This window comes from Engystomops pustulosus, chromosome 5 (genome assembly GCF_040894005.1).
Source record: "Engystomops pustulosus chromosome 5, aEngPut4.maternal, whole genome shotgun sequence".
In the NCBI taxonomy this organism is placed as follows: domain Eukaryota; kingdom Metazoa; phylum Chordata; class Amphibia; order Anura; family Leptodactylidae; genus Engystomops; species Engystomops pustulosus.
The window spans coordinates 173221195-173243211 of NC_092415.1; the positions used below are offsets into that span (position 1 = coordinate 173221195).

At 41.6% G+C, this 22017-nt stretch overlaps 1 protein-coding gene across 2 annotated transcripts in view; it reads left to right on the plus strand.

Annotated features, from left to right (window-relative positions):
• Nucleotides 1-8316: 8316 nt before the first annotated feature.
• DNAH11 (dynein axonemal heavy chain 11) overlaps nt 8317-22017 on the plus strand; it is a 181987-nt gene continuing 168286 nt past the window's right edge. The window contains exons 1-4 of one of the 2 annotated variants that reach the window (XM_072153831.1): nt 8317-8484; nt 13252-13513; nt 14770-14913; nt 19608-19804. In XM_072153831.1, the coding sequence (XP_072009932.1) occupies nt 13283-13513; nt 14770-14913; nt 19608-19804 (572 nt within the window). In that variant the 5' untranslated portion in view covers nt 8317-8484; nt 13252-13282. The other variant, XM_072153832.1, reaches the window with a different exon arrangement.

Consider the following 22017-nt stretch of genomic DNA (forward strand, 5'->3'; position numbering starts at 1 on the left):
CAAAATGAATGTCTCTTGAGACCTCCTTTCAGTAGTGTCACACTACGATGTGGAACCTCTGGGACTCCCTATAGGGGGGGTGGCACCGATCATCCAGCTATACATTTTGTTCAAAGACCACAGTGTCTTACAACTGCAGTGACAGATCAACCCTGTAAATGAGGTGGGTGATTGGTACACTACCACCTTCTGTCAGTGAAGACCCAATCTCCATGTCAAGTGTTTCTCAAAAAATAAGACCGTCATTTTATTTTCTTTTGCTTCGAAAAATGTATTAGGCCTATTTTCACGTCTTATTATTGTTTTCCATGAACAAACGTCCACATTTTAGTTTTGAACAAAATATCAACAGTGTTTCAAATAAAATCATGTCCTCATCTTCTGTATCGTCTCCAAATCCTAAAATCCAATGGGAATTTCTTTCGACTAGTGCCTTGAGCAATTGGGGCCAATGATTCTAATGTCTAGCAATGACACCTTCCTTACCTCTGGTCCATGTAGCTGCTTGTAGCACATTGCATCTGTTATCTCCCTCCTTCACATATTAAAAAAAATGAGACAGTTCTAGTGTCATTTTAAAGAGGAGATCCTACCTTTTATATTGCACAAGGATATTTTTTCTTGGTGCCATAGGCAGAGATATCCACAGTTAAAGTTACAGTTGGGAGTGGGGGCCGTTTATGAAAATCACACTTCCGATTGTAATTTTAAAAGTAGAAACGCCATCCATGTGCAATATTTGATCGGGGATTATCCTCTTTAATTACAGAACTGTGTTTTCTACATGAAATTTGTTTAGAAATATAGCCATTTGAAATGTGCCCGCCTGTAACTAGGGTTGAAACCCTACTCCAAAAAGACTAAAAATTTGGGCTAGGGCTTTTTAATGGGTTATGTCTTAATTTTTTGAGGCAGACACTCCAAAATCAATCCCTGCTTAATCAGTTACAACCGTATATTGCATGTTACCCTTATAATAAATGTCTACATATAATTTATCTCCCAAAGCCTTAAAAAAAAAGTTGCCTGTTTTGTCATCTGTCCCATGTCCTAAGACCCCTTCCCATCTCTGTTTGGGCCCAAGCTTTGCATGTGTTTGATTGCAGAGCATGTAGGAGAACTATTGTAGAAACCAAAAATACGATAGCATGAAATGCTGTTCAATTCTTGACATTGAGCAACCATTAATAGATACATACAGACAAATAATCAAATTACATAAATGATATAAGTTTTTGTATAATAAGTTTGGGCTATAGGTAGAACTTTCTCAGTTCTAGAAACATATGATGGCTGCCAGTCGGGGGCTTTTGGAGCCAAGAATGTAAGTATTACTTTGCTGCTAATGATCTGACTCTTGGCTTTATGGTGACATTAAAATGTAATTTTCAAGACATAGAACTCATTAGAAGCAGGTAAAAAACATAAAAATGCAGCTGCCTACTGTCTGTGCGAGGTCACATCTTCATATTATCACAGGGAGCAGCTTCAGTAGCTACATCCAGTGCACCAATCCTGTTGTATCGCAGGTGTAAGAACCATAACAAAATATATATGGCCATATACTCAAATGACGCTCGATATCACTACTTTCATTGGCACTGATTGATTAGGACAGCCTCTTGATTCAGGGGATAAGAGTCGGGCTGCAGTATATCACCCTGTCTAGTGTTTCTGTTATCTCCTATCTTCCTATTTTGTATTTGTATGGGCTTGACCATGCAAAGGATGCATATGCCAAATGAATATTTAGCTGACATCTAATATAAAAAGCCAGTCTTAGGCTACATTCACACTGCCGCATGCGGGATGTCTATACGGCCGATATACGTCCCCCATAGACGGCAATGGGTGCACGCCGCCCTACGGGAGTTGTACGGTGCAGCACACGTGCGGCACTATACCACTCCGTACCCCGTGAAAAGACTTGACATATCCTATAGAATAGAATAGAATGCTTTATTGTCCCCATAGGGGAAACTGACTTTGTCACAACGACAACAGCAACACCTCCATTCATGATCACAATTACACATATATACAAAACAGTAAGATACAACGTACATATACATATAAATAATAACAATTATTATGGCTGTGCGCCATATATCCCTATGAAGAGGGGTGGGGGTGAGCAGAGCTCACCTCCTCTTCCTGCGCGCTGCCGCATGCCCGCCGTGCTACAGTACGGCGGGCAATGGAAGTGTGAATCCAGCCTTAGTGTAGTTTAACATTGGAGTTTTTTTTCACATCAGTGATTTTTAACTGAACCCATTTTGGCTTATGGACACATACAGATTGGTTTTCTCTTCCTGGGTTGAGTGATTTTTCACTGATGCCTTACTGACCCAGTCTTTTCAATTGGCCTTTTTTACACTTTCAGTTTTTTGCACACCAAAATGACACCTCTCCTTTATTTTTTGGGTCAATGCGATGACGGAGATACCAAATTTTAATAGATTTTATTATGTTTTAGTAGATTTTAAAAAATGTAAATATTTTGAGCCAAAAAAAAAAATCTTCATTTTGCCTGTAGATTGAGCCCCATATATCATAGTGTAACCCCTCTACACTACATTGAGTTTATGGGATGTTTACGTGGAAGCCTGCAAATGGCATTTACTGACAGACTATTCCATAAGGTTCAGATGCTCAGCTGGTTTAGATCATCTTTAGTCCCTATAATAAAGTTAGTGGATTAAAAAATAAAGTAAGTCCATCTCTGCTTCATTTAAAACTAAAGTAACCTTGTGTACTATCTAAAACATTACTGCCTGAGGTTATGTTACCACAGCAGTGTTCTGCTGAGAAATTCACATCATAAGATGTACAAATCTTTCCATTATACTTTCTCTTAATTACACAGCAATTTTTGGCATCTACAGGATACTGTCACAAGAAGTAGAAACATACCCTAAGGCTGTGTCCACAATGTGACACAAGTCATATAGAAGGTCTGCAGACACATTAACATTACGCCTCCCAAATGGCTGTATCTCCTGAACCCTGGCACCTAGAAACACAATTTAGGTGTCATATTAAACAGAAGGATTCCCCCTTTAATTTATTGTGGAAGTTTCAAGAATTGGAGATATCATCTGTTAAATTTACTAAAAAAAAATTGATTTTTATATATAGCTTCCTATTTCCAACTGTAAATTTAACAGTAGATATGTAATGGACGGGGCATTACGAACTAAAACTGCCATTGGTTAGAAGCCTGGAATTACCTTAGAGTGGAAGTTTATAATGACCCCCAGTCCAGTCTTCAGCCAGTCTACATCAAAAGGTCTGCAGAAACTGTCAGCCTTCAGCTACTGTCTCCCCTCAGAGGTCCATCCCCTCCATCAGACTTGCAGCTCTGTATGTTTCCTCTACAGAAGCTTGCCAAAAGTTGCTGCCCAAGCAGCTCAACATTTCTCCAACCCAAAGCTACAGGACCGGGGCTTTGAGCTACATCCAAAAATATTAGTATTTTATTTATTTTTATGCTAAAAACACCAAACTGGAAATAAATCTATAAACATCTTGATCATGAAATGTGTCTTATTCAAAGGATAGTCCATGTAAAATCCAATATGTCTGATCTTTCTTTACCTTGATGGCATGCTATACTTTTTATACCATATAAATCATAAATATTCATCCATTATTTTACATTAGTGGATAGGACGCTGATAGAGTTGGAGGTAATGGTAAATCAGGAATCTCTATTTGGTCGCAATGTGAAAAGTAAAGGGGGTTATAAGAGAGGGCTGCAGAAAGGGGGGCCATTTAAGGGAGGGTTGTCATATTTAAGGGGGCTAAAGGGAGTAGGGAATTATTTGAAATACAAATAATCCAGCTCCACGAACACTCCGGTTGTAGATAAAAACGTGATATTTTCTTTATTGAAGTACAAAAAGGAGATATGCAGCCATGATTAAGGAGTTTTCCGAAACGCGTAGACCATAGCCGTGGCGCTGTGTGTGTTTCCCTCTGCTTGGCTGCATATCTCCTTTTTGTACTTCAATAAAGAAAATATCACGTTTTTATCTACAACCGGAGTGTCCGTGGAGCTGGATTATTTGTATTTTATATATTTCTTGGACTTGGAACAAAGAGAATCCGTGCTTGGACTCCTGGTCATATACTGCTGTGCCTCCAGGTGAGCTGACTTCCACTTTTCTACATATATATAGTAGGGAATTATTAGTTGAAGGGTCACATTAGAGGGTATTATATAGGATTTCAAAAGGAGTGCACAGTACAGTTTAAGGATACATACAGGATGGTTGGCATTATAAATTGCAGGCCATAGTAAGGGAGCACTATAATTATCATGTCCTTTCTATGACACAAACACAATGGCAAAATGTTTTCCCATAGACTTACATTAAGTCCCCATAATAATCTATGGCAGAATTTCTAAAGTGTAAACAATTTTCTTATACCGGTAGTTCCCTCACTCTACCATAGACTGAAGTCGGGGCGCATCTGCAGGATCCGGTCAGGGAGCCCGGAGCCAAATACACTGTGGGCGATTCGGGCGGTCATGCAACTGCCAGAATCACCCACATTTGGTGGGGGCCCCTTTAAAGGCAAAGTGGTGGGGGCCCAAAGGGAACGTCCTGTGTGCCCCCCTATAATCCTGCCCTGGTTAATGCAGCCTCAGGTACAGTTCAATTCTGCATTGAAGCTTTCCGTTACACTCTCAACTTTCCCAAGTGACTTTTATATACAGTACCTTCCATTATGCTTCCATAATTTATAGCATAAAAAAAGACATGGCCAGCTGCACTATTTTTTTCCTGCTATTCAGTAATGAAAGGGGGAACAGAACCTGCTGATTGCAGGTATCAACCAAGCCTAAGACTACATGCACATGACTGTGTGCATTTCCTGCAGGGCCGATTACGACGGCCATAGACCCTAGGCTGTATGAAAAATTGTGGGACATTACAAGTCTAATTTTTTAATGGAATTTATTTCCTTCAAAAGGTATTAGGGTGTGGTCACGCGTTACCAGCACCTGGTGTCTTGCATTTAAACAATACAAGACGCAGGGTACTGGTTACCGATTGCATAAGTTTCCATAGCAATGCATATGCAGTCGGAGCGCGGCACACTCCATGCACTTTGATTCCGTTCGAGTAACTGCACCCTGAGGGCACGTTCACACGTTCCGCTAGCATCGCATTCGTAACGCAATGCTAGCGCACAGGGGGCGGGGCTCAGGGTGATCACATATGCATTTCCAGAGAAACGCATACGATCGGGTTATCAATTGCATGCGTTTCCCGGGAAATGCATATGTGATCGGCCTGAACCCCGCCGCCTGTGCGCTATCGGCGCGTTATTAACGCGACACTAGCGAAACGTGTGAACACGTGAACGCGCCCTGGGGGTGCGTAAAAAATGCATGAAAAAACACAATGCATCGTGTGAACACGCCCTGAGGGTGCTGCCACACATTGGGGGGGATTTACTAATTCTGGCGCAAGCACGACTGTCGGCATCGGCGATCAGTCTCCTGAAAGCACAGCCCGATGTATTAAAATGGCGCACGGCTGTAAGTAATTATTGGGTAGACGGAACTAATCAGTCGTGCGCCATTAAAATGCCGACATAAATGAGCTGTGCGCCAAAAGCTTACATGGACTGCGCCTTAATTTTGCTATCTGACCATTTGAGTCTAAAAATGCAGACAAAATGCACATAAATGTGAAGGATAATGTGGAAAAGTTAGGCCACGCCCACTTGCGCCAAAAAAAGACGGAGGAGTCGAGATAGTCGGAAACATCTGTTCTTTCTGGCGCAAATGATCCGCATCCACTTTCCGCCTAAAAAAACGTGAGTTCCCGACAATTTTTGGGTGCAGATACGATAATACATCTGCCCCATTGTGTTCTTGGACTGTTTTAAAGAATGCGTTCTCATGCTGTTTGAAAACGCATGCATTTTTTAATGTTTACCGTTTGGCTGCTTTGAACCTGTTTATCTTCATTTTCAGAAGTTTAGGAAGCTGTGACACAGATTAAAACAAGCCAAACTCATGGTACGCTTACAAAAAAGCATCTGTTTAAAAACGCATGCATTTTCAGTCTGTTTAAAAATGGTCCAAAAATGTGATGTGTGTAGCACCCTTAGAATCAAGCTACTTGGGAGAGGAGAGGGGTCCTTCTGTCCAGTTTAACTGTCTGCAGTTTGAGGACTTTTGAAGGACCTTCATATATAAGTATGCGCTGAGAGCTTGAGGATTTCATAGCTGGAGGTCCTTCTCTTTATTATCTCTACAGGATCAACTTGGCGATTGGTTCAGAAGCCCTGGGGTGATGCCACACGACACGTTTTTGGACCGTTTTAACCCTATCACGACCTATGACGAAAATGCACATCACGGGTCGGCCGCAGGTGCATGGAAAGGGCCCACGGGCTGAGTCCTCTCCATAGCCGGTAAGTCTTTGCTGCATATTGCATCAAAGACTTACCGGTAACACCCGCTAGCACTGATCATGGGTGTTAGCCTGCACATTGCCGCGGATCGTCGCTCCCCGTGACGTCATCGGGGAGCCGCGATCCGTCACCATGACAGCCCCGGGTCTTCCGAAGACCCGAAGCTGTCTCGTTTTAACCCTTTTATTACAATGTGCATACAGTAGTATGGCAGTATATGATAGGATCAATTGGACAACCTAGGGTTAAAGAACCCTAGGGAGTCTGAAAAATAGTAAAAGTAAAAATTTTAAAAAGTTTAAAAAAAAAATTTATAATAAAAAAACCTAAAAATTCAAACCCCCCCTTTCCCTAGAACTGAGATAAATATAAATTAACAGTGAAAATCACAAACACATTAGGTATCGCCGCATCCGAAAATGACCAAAAAAAAATGATCAAAATATAATAACCATTTTTCACTGCATTTAACCCTGTAGCGGAAATTGGCACTTTTTTGCCATTTTGAAAAATATAAAAAAATCAATAAAAAGTGATCAAAAGGTCGTACAGTCCTAAAAATGGTAGCATTTAAAAACTTCAACAGAAGTCGCAAAAAATGACAACCCCACAGCTCCGTACACCAAAGTATGAAAAAGTTATTAGCGACAGAAGATGGGAAAATAAAAAAAAAATTTTACACAAGTTTTTAATTTTTGTAAATGTATGAAATCATTATAAAACCTATACAAGTTTGGTATCCCTATGATCGCACCGACCCAAAGAATAAAGTAGACATGTCATTTGTGGCGCACAGTGAAAGCCATAAAATCCAAGCCTGCTAGAAAATGGCGTAAATGCGGTTTTCACCATTTTCACAGCATTTTGAATTTTTTTTCCAGCTTCCCAGTACACGGCATAGAATAATAAATACTGTCACTATGAAGTGCAATTTTTTTACGCAGAAAAAACAAGCCGTCACACAGCTTTGTCCGTGTAAAAATAAAAAAGTTATAGATATTTGATTATGGGGACAGAAAAATCTAAATGAAAAAACAAAAAAGGGTAATCTTCAGACTGTTTACAAACGCATCCATTTTTTAAACGGACTGAAAACGCATGCTTTAAAATGGTCCAAAAACACAACATGTGGCATCACCTTTGGCGCCAAACCACCTATATTATAAACCGCTACTATTTTCCTGGGCCACAAACAACAATCTGATGTACCACTGATTGCGGTAGTGTTTTATTAGCGTGTGAATAGAAAAATTCTGCCTGATCACAAGTAGGATCTGTGCCATGGCTGTCAGTACACACAAGGACCTATAGATACTACAGCCAAGTGTGAGGGCGCAATCACACGATGCGCTGCGTCGCGTTGTGCGTTTTTTTACGCATTCCTCTGGCTTCAGCCTTGATCACATGCTAAGGTTACATTGCGTTTTAGCAGATGCACTGGAAACGCAATGTAACCTTAGCATGTGTTCCAGGCTGCAGCCAGTGGAATGCGTCAAAAACGCAACGCACAACGCATCGTGTGAATGCGCCCTGAGACTATAGAGAGACGCTGTTGAATCAATGGCGAGCAGTTCATGTGTATTGAGCCTAGTAGAGAAACTAAAATGCAATAATATTAGGGATAACAACTTATAGCTCAATGATTAGGGACTGTGTAGATACATACTATGGGGTCTTTATAAGAGGGAGAAAACATGGTTGACTGATAGACTGAGAATTTTGCTTACAAAGCAGCACATATAGTGTTAGTATATATATATATATATATATTCCCTCCTGTGAGATATTTTGTGGTAGTCTTGGAGGGAAGGTGACAGAGGAGCATCTGAGGGAGGACAATGTTTACAGCAATGTGAGTCACAGCATAGTGTGTCCCATGGAGACAGGACGCCCAGGAATAAGGAGTCACCTCCGGGCACGCCCGCTCACACTCACGCCTCACTGTGAGGGAACGCTAGTGAGATAGTGAGTAAACACTGGAGGGGATGTAGAGAGATAAGAAGCTGCCGAGGAGTCATGTACACAGCAGCCGAGTAGAGGAGAGCAGAGGTAAAGCTGTCACTATGAGGGGCTTTCTCACAGGTGCACCTCACACATAGACAGGGATTAGGGCGAGGTGGGTGTGTGCATCCAAAACCTGCACCCTCAGGTCATTGTATTGTGTGACTGACAGAGAGGTAACACATAACCTGGAGGTGAGTATCCTGCCTGTGCTGGGGATTATTAGAGTATATTCACACGGGGTGGACTGCTGGCTGAGAAATCTGCAGCGTTTTATAGTAACAGCAATTTGCATGAGGCTTTTAAAAATCTCCTCTACACTCAAAAAATTAGGTTTAAAATAAAAACCCTGCATTGATAACTGATGGCCAGCGCAGATTTGTGCATGTAGAGCAATGTATTCTTCAAGTTTTTATTAGGGTGGAAGTCGGATAAAATGTTGTTGATGCTCAGCAGCCGACCCGTCCTGTCTAGAAGTCTAGAGTGTTACAGATGTAATAGTTCAAACATTTTAACTCAATGGGGCAGATGTATTATCGTATCTGCACCTAAAAAATGCCGGGATCTTTAGTTTTTTTTTTTGGCGCAGAATTGTTGCGGATCATTTATAATGAGTTTGCGCCAGAAAGAACAGATGTTTCCGACTATCCCAACTCATCCATCTTTTTTTGGCGCAAGTGGGCGTGGGCTAACTTTTCCACATTATCCGTCACTTTTATGTGTATTTTGTCGGCATTTTAAGGCGCATAGTTTGGCGCACAATAGATCAGGAAAAAAATTAGTAAATCCCCCCCCCAATGTGTTTTATGTTTATGAATTTTATTTCAGTCTTGTGATTCATGCTATCAGAAGAAAAAGTAATTTTTTTTAAAATTTAAAATTCATCTCCTACTTGTATTGCATTTCTGGAGTTTTATGTAATTAAAACCACAACACACAACCACAAGTTGAAAATGTAATGTTTTATTATATATATGCTGAGATCTTTTCTACTAATGTAGAAGAGAGCAATTTTGGGTCAGTGAAAATCACACAATTTTGGTTAGATTTCCGCCCTAGTTCTATCCTAGATCTATCTGACTATTTTGTTGCTGTAGCGCTAACGTTGGTCATGTTGTCAGATTTTCACATGTTTGAATTAAGTCCGGTGACACACGTGGCGTTGCATTTCTGTTGTGGTTTCAAACGCATTGAAAACGGATGCGTTTTTGCCCATGTGTTTTTCAAATGTTTGCTTGCGTTCACGTTTTTAATGTGTGGTAATTGCAGGCAGCTGTGTCTCTTGGAATATGTAAAAACGCAGCCATCTGAGGGTGATGCCACACGTGGCGTTTTGAACCCGTTTTTGGTCAGTTTTTAAGCAGTCTGCTTAAAAACGGACCAAAAACGGGTTCAAAGCGCCATGTGTGGCATCACCCTTCTCCCTGATGTTTGTGCAAGTATTTGCATGCGTTTTCAAAAATGCGAGCTCTTTGAAAAGCGCAATGAAAACGCAACTCAAAAACGCAGACAAAAAAAAATCAGCTGGGGAGAAAACGCTAAGTTAAGACACTTTAACCTTATATGCAAATATTATTCGTTTTGCAAGGATGCAAAAAAGCAATGAGGGTGCGGTCACACGTCGCGTTTAACGCATGCGTTTAAAAACGCATTGGAATAGCTGAAGAGTGATTTGCCTAATTAAACACCTCTTAACACTTGTGTTTACAAAACGCATGCGTTAACAATGCGTTAACAACCGCATGCGTTAACCGCGATGTTAACACGTGCGTTAACAATGCGTTAACGGTTGCGTTTTGTAAACACAGGTGTTAGCAGCTGTTTAATTAGGCAAATCACTCTCCAGCTATTGCAATGCGTTTTTAAACGCATGCATTAAACGCGACGTGTGACCGCACCCTGAAAGGAAACACACCAAAAACGGCATGTGTGTCAGCGACCCAAGGGTGATGGCACACGTGGCGTTTTGAGCACATTTTTGGCCCTTTTTTAACCAGTCCGTTAAAAAACGCATGCGTTTTTGACCGGTTTTACCAATTATCCTAATTAAAAAGGGGTCTCAAACGCATGCGTTTTTTTAACAGACTGCTTAAAAACAGCACAAAAACGGGGTGTTTCTGGTGTGTTTCTTTCATTGCATTTTTGCAACACATGGCGTGTTTAGGCCGTATTTGGGACGTTTTTTGGAAATGGTTTTCCGAATTTGCGCAATTAAAAACGGACAAAAACGCATGCGTTTTTTACCATCTGAAAACACACTAACTAAAAACGGCCTAAAATCGCCATGTGTGACATCACCCTAAATCTTTTCTTTCAGCATCTCATAGCAGACAAAAAACTGTCCGCACTCGGATGATCATTCCTTTTTCACGCACCCCTTTACATAAATAGGCAAGTTTAATGCACAGCTCAGATTATAATAGTTCATTCTCCAATTTTCTCGGATAGGATCGGATCAAATGACCATACAAAGCGTTTTGTGCAGAAGAAGGCATGTAAACGCGCCCTTAGGCTGTGTTCATATATGCCAGATTTTGTCTGAAGAATTTACCTGGCCGTTCCATTCATTAAAATGAGTGTGAACGTACTAGTACAATCTACAGCTGCATAGGGACTCCCTAGGTAAGGTCCCACCGTCACCCTAAAGCCACTTCCTATGTCAAGGGTCTTGATAAAAGCCCCTGTGTGTGAGCTGCAGAAGTAACCTGCAGATGGATGCAGATGCCCCCCCCCCCTTACCATACTTTCTATGCTGTTTTTGTTGTAACCGTGGCAAAAAGTTAATGATATTTTTGTATTAACTAATGTGAGGTTCCAAGGAAAACAGTAGTGTTTTTAAAGATTTTATCAACTAAAAAAAAAACACACAAAATCAAAATGTGAGAAATACATAATAAACCTGTCTCCTGGTCCATCGCTTCCAAAAACATATCGACTGCTTGTGTTTGCTGCCACAAGCCCATAATTAAAGCCCATAGTTAAAGACAGCCCCCTCTTCGGTAAAGTGTCTGTTATGAAGCTTTATTGATAATCCTTGGTTTAATAACAACAAAAAAAATTGAACTCCAATTATCACTGGGGCGAAAAAATTTTCTTGTCTGGATGTGCCTACAATAAAATATACCGATTCAACTTAAGAACAAACCTATGGAACCTATCTTGTATGTAACCTGGGGACTGCCTGTATATATATCTAATCTAGCTTTATTTTAAGTAACCCATACTTTTCTTCAGTGCCAAACAACATGACCGGTTAGAAGTAGTCTCACCATTGTAAGATTGGATGGGTCCTGAGCACCATAGCAACATAGATGGGGTCCTTGTACCCTCTGTTTCACTTTAGAAAAACCAAATATCACTATACACATTAGATAATTTTTGGCAAACCTACAGATAGTGGGGGGGGGGGTCAGTCAATGGGGATGCAATAATTGTGGCTTGTTTTTTGTGGATAGGTTGCAGGGTAACACAATCATGTGACTCTCCAAAAGGTGGGCACAAGTATGTGATGGCATTTGCCGGCTCTCCTTTTCTATCTGCAAAAATGGGGGACATGCACCCCATTTTTGTGGTCATATGGCTCAGAATCTGGTTAATCTGTTGACAGATGTAGTTGAGACCCATAGTTTACGGTTAAAAGACAAATATGTTTTTGTGCAGGAGGGCTTAGGCCACTTTAATACACGCGGTTTTTCATGTGCGCGTTCTGTGCGTGCATTTGACGTGCAGAACTCGCATTGCTCTCTGACCCATTGTATTCAGTTTTGTCGCACTTTTTCTTTTTTCACGCACTCACACACGTTTTATTTTAACATGCCTTAAAATCTCGGCATGCTCTTCTTTTGCAAGTCACGTGTGAAAAACGCACCATGCAAGTCTATGGAGACGCATCAAAAATGCATTGCGCACTCTGCGACGCATGCAAGTGCAATGCTTTTTTCACTGATCAATTGCTATTTAAAGGGGTTGTCCGAGTTTAAAAAATATATATATATATATATGTGGCCGGGAGCAGGCTGCCTAAAACAATAAAGCTGTACTTACCTTCCGATGCCCTCCGGTATCCAGCGCTGCTGTCGCTCCGGTCCGGGCGCCATGTAAACAAACATGGCCGCCGGAGCAGCGCTGCACTCAGCTTCCGGCCGGCCATGGCCGGGTACGCCTATCCGTCTCTATACACAGCATTGTGTGTGGAGGCCGGATGGTAGCTGAATGCAGCGCTGCTCTGGCGGCCATGTTTGTTTACATGGCGCCCGGACCGGAGCGACAGCAGCGCTGGATACCGGAGGGCACCGGAAGGTAAGTACAGCTTTATTGTTTTAGGCAGCCCGCTCCCAGCCACATATTTTTTTTTTTTAAACTCGGACAACCCCTTTAGAGGGCATCTACTACCAGGATGACGGATTGTAAACCAAGCACACTGACACATTGGTGTGTGACCCCACTGGCAGAGTCTGCTCTTCTTTTAGCTTCTTATTCTCTGTTTTTATTTATTTATTTATTTTTTTTTACAAAAAAGGCTTTTTAAAATTCTGCAAATGAACCTGAGGGGCTCCAGGTTCCATAAGTGTCATTGGAGCCCCTCGGACTCATTTGCAAGATTTTTAAAGCCTTTTTTTCTTAAACACCAGGGAATAAGAGGCTACAATAAGAGCGGGTCCTGTCAGAGAGGGCACACACCAGTATGTCAGTGTTCTTGGTTTACAATCCTTCATCCTGGTGGTAGATTTCCTTTAAGAGCAGGTGATAGACCCAAGTGTAACCAATTATTCCTTGTCTATATTTTATTCATGTTCAAGTTTTATATTTCCATAGGTAACCCCTTGTGAGTTTTGTTTATCCAAAAATGGACATCGACGACGAAGAACCTCCAGTGCCTCCCTTTTGGGAAGACGAGAGAGTATCCTATATGGGAAGATGGCTTCAACGCACCTTGAAAGTCAAAGAAGATCGTTGGATAAAGTTTGTAGAAGATGAGCAGAACGAGAAGATACTCAGAGACTTTTTTGATCAAAGAGGTCAGATCCTGCTGATGTTATCAGCTGCCCCTAAAGGAGGAGTGTTAGTGACTCAAGAGGTAAGAAAGAAGGATATACATAAAACAATGCTACTTGATGATTATTTGGATTAATTTAGATCTAAGGCCACTTCACCTCTTTCTCAGTAGGGTATCTGTGGCCTCAGTGTAAGCCCTATGCCTGAGCTGCAAAACTCAAAGCAGGTCCTATTCCTATTACTGTACTGTCATTGGTGTTTGAGTGGACCTTGCAGCTTACAAATAACAGAGGCTAATAGATACTGATACTTAGTGTTGTTAGGTGGCAGCTCTCTAGTGCTTTCTCTAGAAACGAAGTCCTTTAAAGGGAACCTGTCACCTCAGTAATCTCCCTAACCCCACAAGCAGTACCTTGTCCTGCCGTATGCAAGCCCAGTGGAGGTGTTTTAAATAGCTTTACTATGTTGCAACATGTTTAAAAAATCTTCGGTGTGCAGGTAAAATAGTGGTGCCATAGGTTTCTATGTATTACAAAGTGACCGCACCACTATTTTACTTGCTTGCACCGTTGAAATAGCAGGGAAGGTGCTCAGGTAATTCTATACAGTCCAATGCCCTGCCGCAACGTGCACAAGGGAGCACCGGCAGCTAGATGAGAGATGCGCTGGTGCACTGCACAGCATGCCCGCACTGTTGGCTTTTGAAGCCGGAAGAGATGCATGCGTGATATCTCTGGATAGCCGCATACTGACATGGGTGATAGGAGGCAGGGGTGGGAAGTGCAAGATTCCCGGAAGAGGTGGAGTGGATAGAGCATACAGCGGTTAGGAGGCGTGGTAGCTTGACTTCTTGGTTGAGCTTTCCCACCTTCTTGACTGTATGTTTGATAGGAATAGAAGTAGATTTTTTAAAAAATTGTGCTGCAACATAGAAAAGCTATAAAAAGACCTCGGGTGGACTTGCATACGGCAGGACAGGGTTTCATTTGTGGGATTGGAGAGGTCTATGAGTTGCCAGGTTCCCTTTAAATGCAAGGAAGGACAAAGCGAGAGATGGCTGACTAGTTGTAGCCATAGAACTTGGCTTGTGTCCACTTTTTACACAATACTGAACGTCTTCTTTGTGTATCTTCTGATCATACGCTATAAATATGTGTCATAATATTTATTTATCTCCCATAGTTTATATAAGCAGCAGATTATTATCCTAAATCCCTGCCCCCAGTGGGGCTCAAATTGACATTTTCATGAGGGTCGGTTTCATTGGAAAAACCTTTTTATTATCACAACTTCATGGAGTAAAGTCGTTACATGTTATATTGTTTTGCTTTTTTACAGCTTAACTTAAATGTAAGGAGCAAGACTGTTTACGCCATGAAGAAGACACCAGCTACTATTGAGATTGAAAATTACAAGGAAGTCCTAATACTTGGGGAATTATCTGGTGTCTCTTTCAGCCAGACTTCCATGCTTGTAGAAGAGGTGAGAAAATATTGCATTGTAAAACTGTAACCTAGGTTTTGCAGTTCACTCTACGTCACACGGTACATGAATGCCTAAAATAAATGTAAATGTTTTACTATTTTATGGCTTTGAAAGGTGGAGGTGCTGGTCATACATGGTTTTTGTTTTTTACTACTATGTTTTCTCTTATACTGCTTTGGAAGCGAAAATTGAGTACTTGTAATGGTACAGATAACTAATGTAAGATTTCAAGAGGTTTTCCCAAAAATTACACTAATGTTGTATCCACAGTGTTTGATCTCCGGAGTGGACCACCGGGACAGAGTTACCGAAGGTCCTCTGTGAATAAAGCACATGTGGTTACATCTTCTTTGGCTTGGATGGGATGGATAGAGATTGCCATATCACAAGACCCTTTATACTGATGCCCATGAGCAAGTGTGTTCCAGCAAACGTGCTCCGTGTGCATGCAGGATTTACCAGACCTAGCATCACTAAACCCACTATATGAGTTCAGTTCAGTGATTCTAGGTTTGGTCTGATAAGTCTTGGACATGTACAGAGCAACTTGGTCAGAACAAACTCTCTCCTGGGCAAGAGGCTTTAGAAATGAATGTAGAGGTTGCTGAGCATATACTTTATCAATTCATTATCATGTGTCCCTAAGCCCTCATGTACAAGACTGTAGTTTGTGACTGGGTGTGGCTGCTGTTTTAGGGGCTAGCACAGGGCTCATACCTTCCTATGGGCATGTGCACACTGTCATGCTTTCCATGTCCATGGGCCAACATCCCAGGCCATAAATTATGGAGCATGTCCTATTCCTGCCTGTGTGTGTTTGGTATTTGCAGTCCTATGGGAAAGTGACACCTTATGGGCCCCTAAACTTCTTGAGCCCGGTTGCGACCACTCCCTGTGCTCCCCCTCAAGTTACGCCCCTGGTAATCAGAGTTTGTGAAGCTCACACTGATGGATGCCCTACAAACTGTTTGTGACTCGTGAACGACACATTTTCGTGTGCATGAGGGTAAGAGACTATTATTTTCCTGATAGGGGGGTTCTTAGCGGTCTGACACTTATAAATCTCAATAATGGGAAAAGAGTTGAACTGCACTGGGACACTTATGTACCTTGTATTGTTTGTTTTTATTGTCACTTCCTGTGATGTGTATATACAGTAGTTATCTAGTACTCAGGGGCGTAACTTGAGGGGGTGCAGAGGTTGCGGTCGCACCAGGGCCCAAGAGGTTTAGGGGGCCCTTATGGTGTCACTTTCCTATATGAGAAGACTATTACTATAAACCATACATTATAGTCGGGGGCCTGGCATAGACTTTGCACTGGGGCCCATCAGCTTCTAGTTACGTCACTGCTGGTACTGGTGGATATCCCAGTTGTATGCCTTTTGCCTGTAAAATAAATTAAAAATAAGTTTCTGACTACTTCGTACTCTACAGAAATAACTACGTACATGATTGTCATGTTGGCAGCATATTTGATATAGTGGTACCCTGTTAAAATAAATGTCAAATTCACCTAAATTCCCCATGTTGGCTTATCGTTACAATAGGTGATTAATACCAGACTGGTGAGTGTCTGATAATTAGCACCCCCACAATCAGATTGTACTGTTTGTATAATTGTTGAGGCTTTTCCCGAGCCCATAAAGCACCATACGTTGTATAGTGGCTGCTCTTGGTATTGCAGACCAGCCCCATTCACTTTACTTGGACTTACATCTGTGACAGATGTATGGTATGAGATATCACAGGCCTGTGAAGTGGAAACCAAACTCACTGGAGACGTACAAGACCTCAACACTTTGATATTGATAACCTCTCCTAAAGATAAGTGATAACTAATCAAGGGGTTGTTAATTAGTTTTTTTTATCTGGGGTAAAGTCAGTTCCCATCCATGGTTATTACGGTAGGTCATATAAATAGATATACAATGCAGTTGGTATAAATGAAATGGTTTGCTTATTGCCATGGGTATAAGTTGTGTTGACTGTTTAGCATTGCAGCCTTGCTTAATTATACTTAATTGGAAGCCCTAAATTTCCACCATTCATTAAGGGATTAGCATAAAATCTACGCCTTCCACCTCTATGAACTGCATGAGTAAAGCCTGAGTGTTGTAGCTTTGGCTTCCATCTGTTGCTAAGAAGGTCCAATAAACAAGTGTGTAGCAATCCTAACAAGCGGAGGGCATGTGCAACAGTTCTGTCTGTTTCCCGGGCTGCCGGGATAACGCCGTCCTCTCCAGCAACATATCTCTTCATGTTCATTACTCAAAATTTCACAATAGCCGTAGAGAGCTCAGCAAATATTTGTCCCCCTGATTGTTTCATACATGCATATATATTCAAGATAAAGGAACAATTACTGTGGACAATTTTACGCTACATGTTTTGTAATAAATTCCTCAGCCATAGAAAGAATGAAACGAACTCCGCAACTTTAGTCACAGCATTTAGGGAGTGCTAAAGCTTTCTCCATAGTCTGTATCACCCACACAGGGTTATTACTGAGTTACCTAGTACTTTGGTTTTATACACCTAAAACTAACAAAGCCTGAGTGGTATGTTGGTGACCTCTAAGGTGCAGTTTTCTACATCAGCCATGTTCATGTACCAATTATAACAAAATCACTATTTCCCTGATCCATGGTGACGGCTACTGTCTAATTTGTAAAAATACCTGGATGGTCGCCAACTACAAAGTAATGCAACTTGTTCTTGCTTTAGAGAGGAAACCTACCATCAGGGATCTACCTAACAAGGTAGATTGGATGATAGGTTCCTATTATCTGTCTCATCCCCATACTGTATCCGGCTTATCTAAAAGTTTAGTAGAATCTAAGCAAAACTTATCAACAGGAGTGTGGAGTTACCATCGCTCCCGCTCCCCAGTGTGACTACTCCATGGTGAAGTAGCTGCAGCCCAAGTTGATTTGCATAAATAAAAGATACGTTTTGCTTATATTCTACTAAACTTTTAGACAAGCCGGATACAGTATGGGGATGAGACCGAGAGTAGGAACCTACCATGGGATCTACCTAGTTTGGAAGAACCCATGATGTTAGGTTTCCTTTTAAGGAAATCTAATGTCAACATCCATCATGATAAACCAGCGACACTTACTCATAGATTCAGGCACCATGTGGCACTGGGGTAATCTTCCTATATTTGTTATCGATGGCCTCCTTCCTTCTTAAAATCAACGTCTATGCTAATGAGCCAGAAGGGCTCTGGGGGGTGTTGCCAGGACCCTCTGTGCTCTGTATTCACAAGCTGTAACACTGAGCAGAGGAAGTGCTGGAGGAGCGGCACAGCCTGTGAAGCCAGAGCTCTGTTAGAGTGCTCATTAGCATAAGTTGATTTTAGAAGGAAGGAGACTATGGATAACAAATATAAGAAGATTACCACAGTTCTTCAAATGTCGCAAAAATAGGCGCAAGTGTCACAATTGAGACAATTGTAAAACATTTGCCCATGATAAAACTGACAAAAATTGGTTAAGACTACATTCACACAGTTCCTTTTGGATGTATTTTGAATACCAAACTTTCACAATATACATCTCCTAGAAACACAATCAATCTGCGGAAATGAAAGGGGAGATTTAAATTTACTCCAGATCTGTGTCTGAAAGTCCTCAAAATCATGCTTGGGCTTATTTTCCGTGTATGATTATTTTTTTAAGGTTTATCCTGCAATCTTTGCTCTGGTGAAAAATAGATTAAAATTTCCAATTTTGAACAGGCAGGACAGACAGTCTGCGTTTAAAAAAGATAGAGAACAATCATGACAGATACCATTGTATATATTGGGAACTTACCTTACGTTAAATCTCCATACGGGACACGGCCAGACATTAAAAAGCCAATACTTCATATTTATCAGTCAGTTTAAACAGAAGCTGAATTCTAAATGCTAAAAAATAAAAAATTGCACAGTCTGTGTTCATTAATTTGTAAAAGTGTCCTTTTCGGAAGAAACTTGATGTGGATTTAAAAAGGGCCTGTCACCTTTAAAAGAGGCAGTAGGAGCTGCTTACTAAAGTAAGCAGCTCCTAGCATTATCCCATTTTTAGCAGTGATAAACTGCTAGCTTTATTGGAACTCTATGATAAAGCTAGCAGACACTGCCTCATAGTACAATAGAAAGGGGTGCTGCTTCTTACCCGGACCGCCCATCCCACTCCATAGGTCAGCGGTGACTACCAAGCTTCGTGCGGCAGTCACCGCCCCTCTAGTTCCGCCCCCTCATGAATACCGAACCGCTTTGAGCTTGGCCAGCGTTTCTATTGTACTACGCGGCAGTGTCTGGTAGCTTCATCGGAGAGTTCCGATAGAGCTAGCAGTTTATCACTGCTAAAAATGTGCTAGTAAGCAGATCCTAGTGCCTCTTTTATAGGTGACAGGTCCTCTTTAATTCTACTACAACCAGAAAATTTGAATGGAAATGAATCTGCCCCAATGTGTTTGACATATTCAGCTTAATCTGTGAAGTATTTTAATGAACACTTCAGATGGAAGTCAGAAAAGCTTCGTAGGCACCTGGTACTTCCACACGACTTCGCACTAATTATCCTGCACTGGATAATTCCGGACTTCACGGCAAAATGTGAATGTCTCCTTTTGTGAACTGTAGGAACTTTCTGTAAAAAATGGCACTTTCTCTACTTAATTATTTCATCTTTATCTCAGGTTTTGATGCCTGTCCTTTCTAACAAGAAGAGTTCCCAGTCTTTACCGAGTGTCATTTCACAAGATATGGAACTTCATGTCGAGTCTCTGAAGAATAAAATCCTGATAGTGAAAGGATTGCTGTCTGGTAGAACCATCTTACCTCTTCCTACCAAATTAGGAACGAGTGGATCAGACCAAGTTGGTACAATAAAAAAGTAAGGAAATACAGTCCATGAGTTGGCCATGATATGACATTCATTTAAATGTAAAAGGAACTGCAAATGGAAAATGCAGGTTAAGGTTTTGCAGACGCGCTGCCCCATAGAGAACAGAGGAGGGTATGTTCAAAAACCATTCATCTTGAGCATACCCTCCTCTGTCTATGGGGCAGCGCATCTGCAAAACCTAAACCTGCATTTTGCATTTGCACTTCCATTTCCATTTAGTACCGCCCTCTGATGGTTACACGAAGATGCAGCAGCCTGTTCTAGACTTTACCTTAAATAAAATAATAAGACCTACCACTCATGCCTACTGACCTCTGACCTAAGGGCGCCTTTTGTGATATACACTATGACATTCATTTAGACATTTTTTTGCAGTTTTTCACTCTTTGTCCCAGATTTGTTAAATTAATTTCCACAAATAATTGATATTATTGTATAATGAAAATATATATAATTTTCCAATATATTTCCTGCATCAATTCATCATGGTTTCATAGATCTCTGCTTGCTGTCATTCAGTAGGAAGTTAAATTCCAGCGATTAGAAATCTGTCCCTGGTCCTGTGATGGTGCAGACTCGTTATATCACCCAGCTCTAATTACTCTCTGTGATATAAGGAGCCATGCACCTGTGTGACATCACTTGACCATGAATATTTCTATATACTGGAAGTAAACAAAGAACTATCCTATGGGAAGCAAATAATGTTAGATTTCCATCATACACAGACTGATACACCTTACCTTGCATGTTCTCTTTCTTTGGCTGGTGGAGACTAACTCTTACAGTGTCACCCATACACAGCACCCATCTAACTCCCACTAACTCATAAGCATCAACAGAGGCATAAAGTACATCTATATACACTCACCGGCCACTTTATTAGGTACACCATGTAGTAACGGGTTGGACCCCCTTTTGCCTTCAGAACTGCCTCAATTCTTCGTGGCATAGATTCAACAAGGTGCTGGAAGCTCCTCAGAGATTTTGGTCCATATTGACATGATGGCATCACACAGTTGCCGCAGATTTGTCGGCTGCGCATCCATGATGCGAATCTCCCGTTCCACCACATCCCAAAGATGCTCTATTGGATTGAGATCTGGTGACTGTGGAGGCCATTTGAGTACAGTGAACTCATTGTCATGTTCAAGAAACCAGTCTGAGATGATTCCAGCTTTATGACATGGCGCATTATCCTGCTGAAAGTAGCCATCAGATGTTGGGTACATTGTGGTCATAAAGGGATGGAAATGGTCAGCAACAATATTCAGGTAGCGTTGCAACGATGCTCAATTGGTACCAAGGGGCCCAAAGAGTGCCATGAAAATATTCCCCACACCATGACACCACCACCACCAGCCTGAACCGTTGATACAAGGCAGGATGGATCCATGCTTTCATGTTGTTGACGCCAAATTCTGACCCTACCATCCGAATGTCGCAGCAGAAATCAAGACTCATCAGACCAGGCAACGTTTTTTCCAATCTTCTACTGTCCAATTTCGATGAGCTTGTGCAAATTGTAGCCTCAGTTTCCTGTTCTTGGCTGAAAGGAGTGGCACCCGGTGTGGTCTTCTGCTGCTGTAGCCCATCTGCCTCACAGTTCGACGTACTGTGCGTTCAGAGATGCTCTTCTGCCTACCTTGGTTGTAACGGGTGGCGATTTGAGTCACTGTTGCCTTTCTATCAGCTCGAACCAGTCTGCCCATTCTCCTCTGACCTCTGGCATCAACAAGGCATTTCCGCCCACAGAACTGCCGCTCACTGGATGTTTTTTCTTTTTCGGACCATTCTCTGTAAACCCTAGAGATGGTTGTGTGTGAAAATCCCAGTAGCAGTTTCTGAAATACTCAGACCAGCCCTTCTGGCACCAACAACCATGCCACATTCAAAGGCACTCAAATCACCTTTCTTCCCCATACTGATGCTCGGTTTGAACTGCAGGAGATTGTCTTGACCATGTCTACATGCCTAAATGCACTGAGTTGCCGCCATGTGATTGGCTGATTAGAAATTAAGTGTTAACGAGCAGTTGGACAGGTGTACCTAATAAAGTGGCCGGTGAGTGTAAGTAGTGACCTGCATTGGTATGAATAAAACACTTTGCATAAGATAGGGACTTACTGTTTGCTCAGGTATTGTCTCTCTGATCCTCTGTGCCTATTTCCCTCCCCTCTCTATATACTTCAGTTTAATCT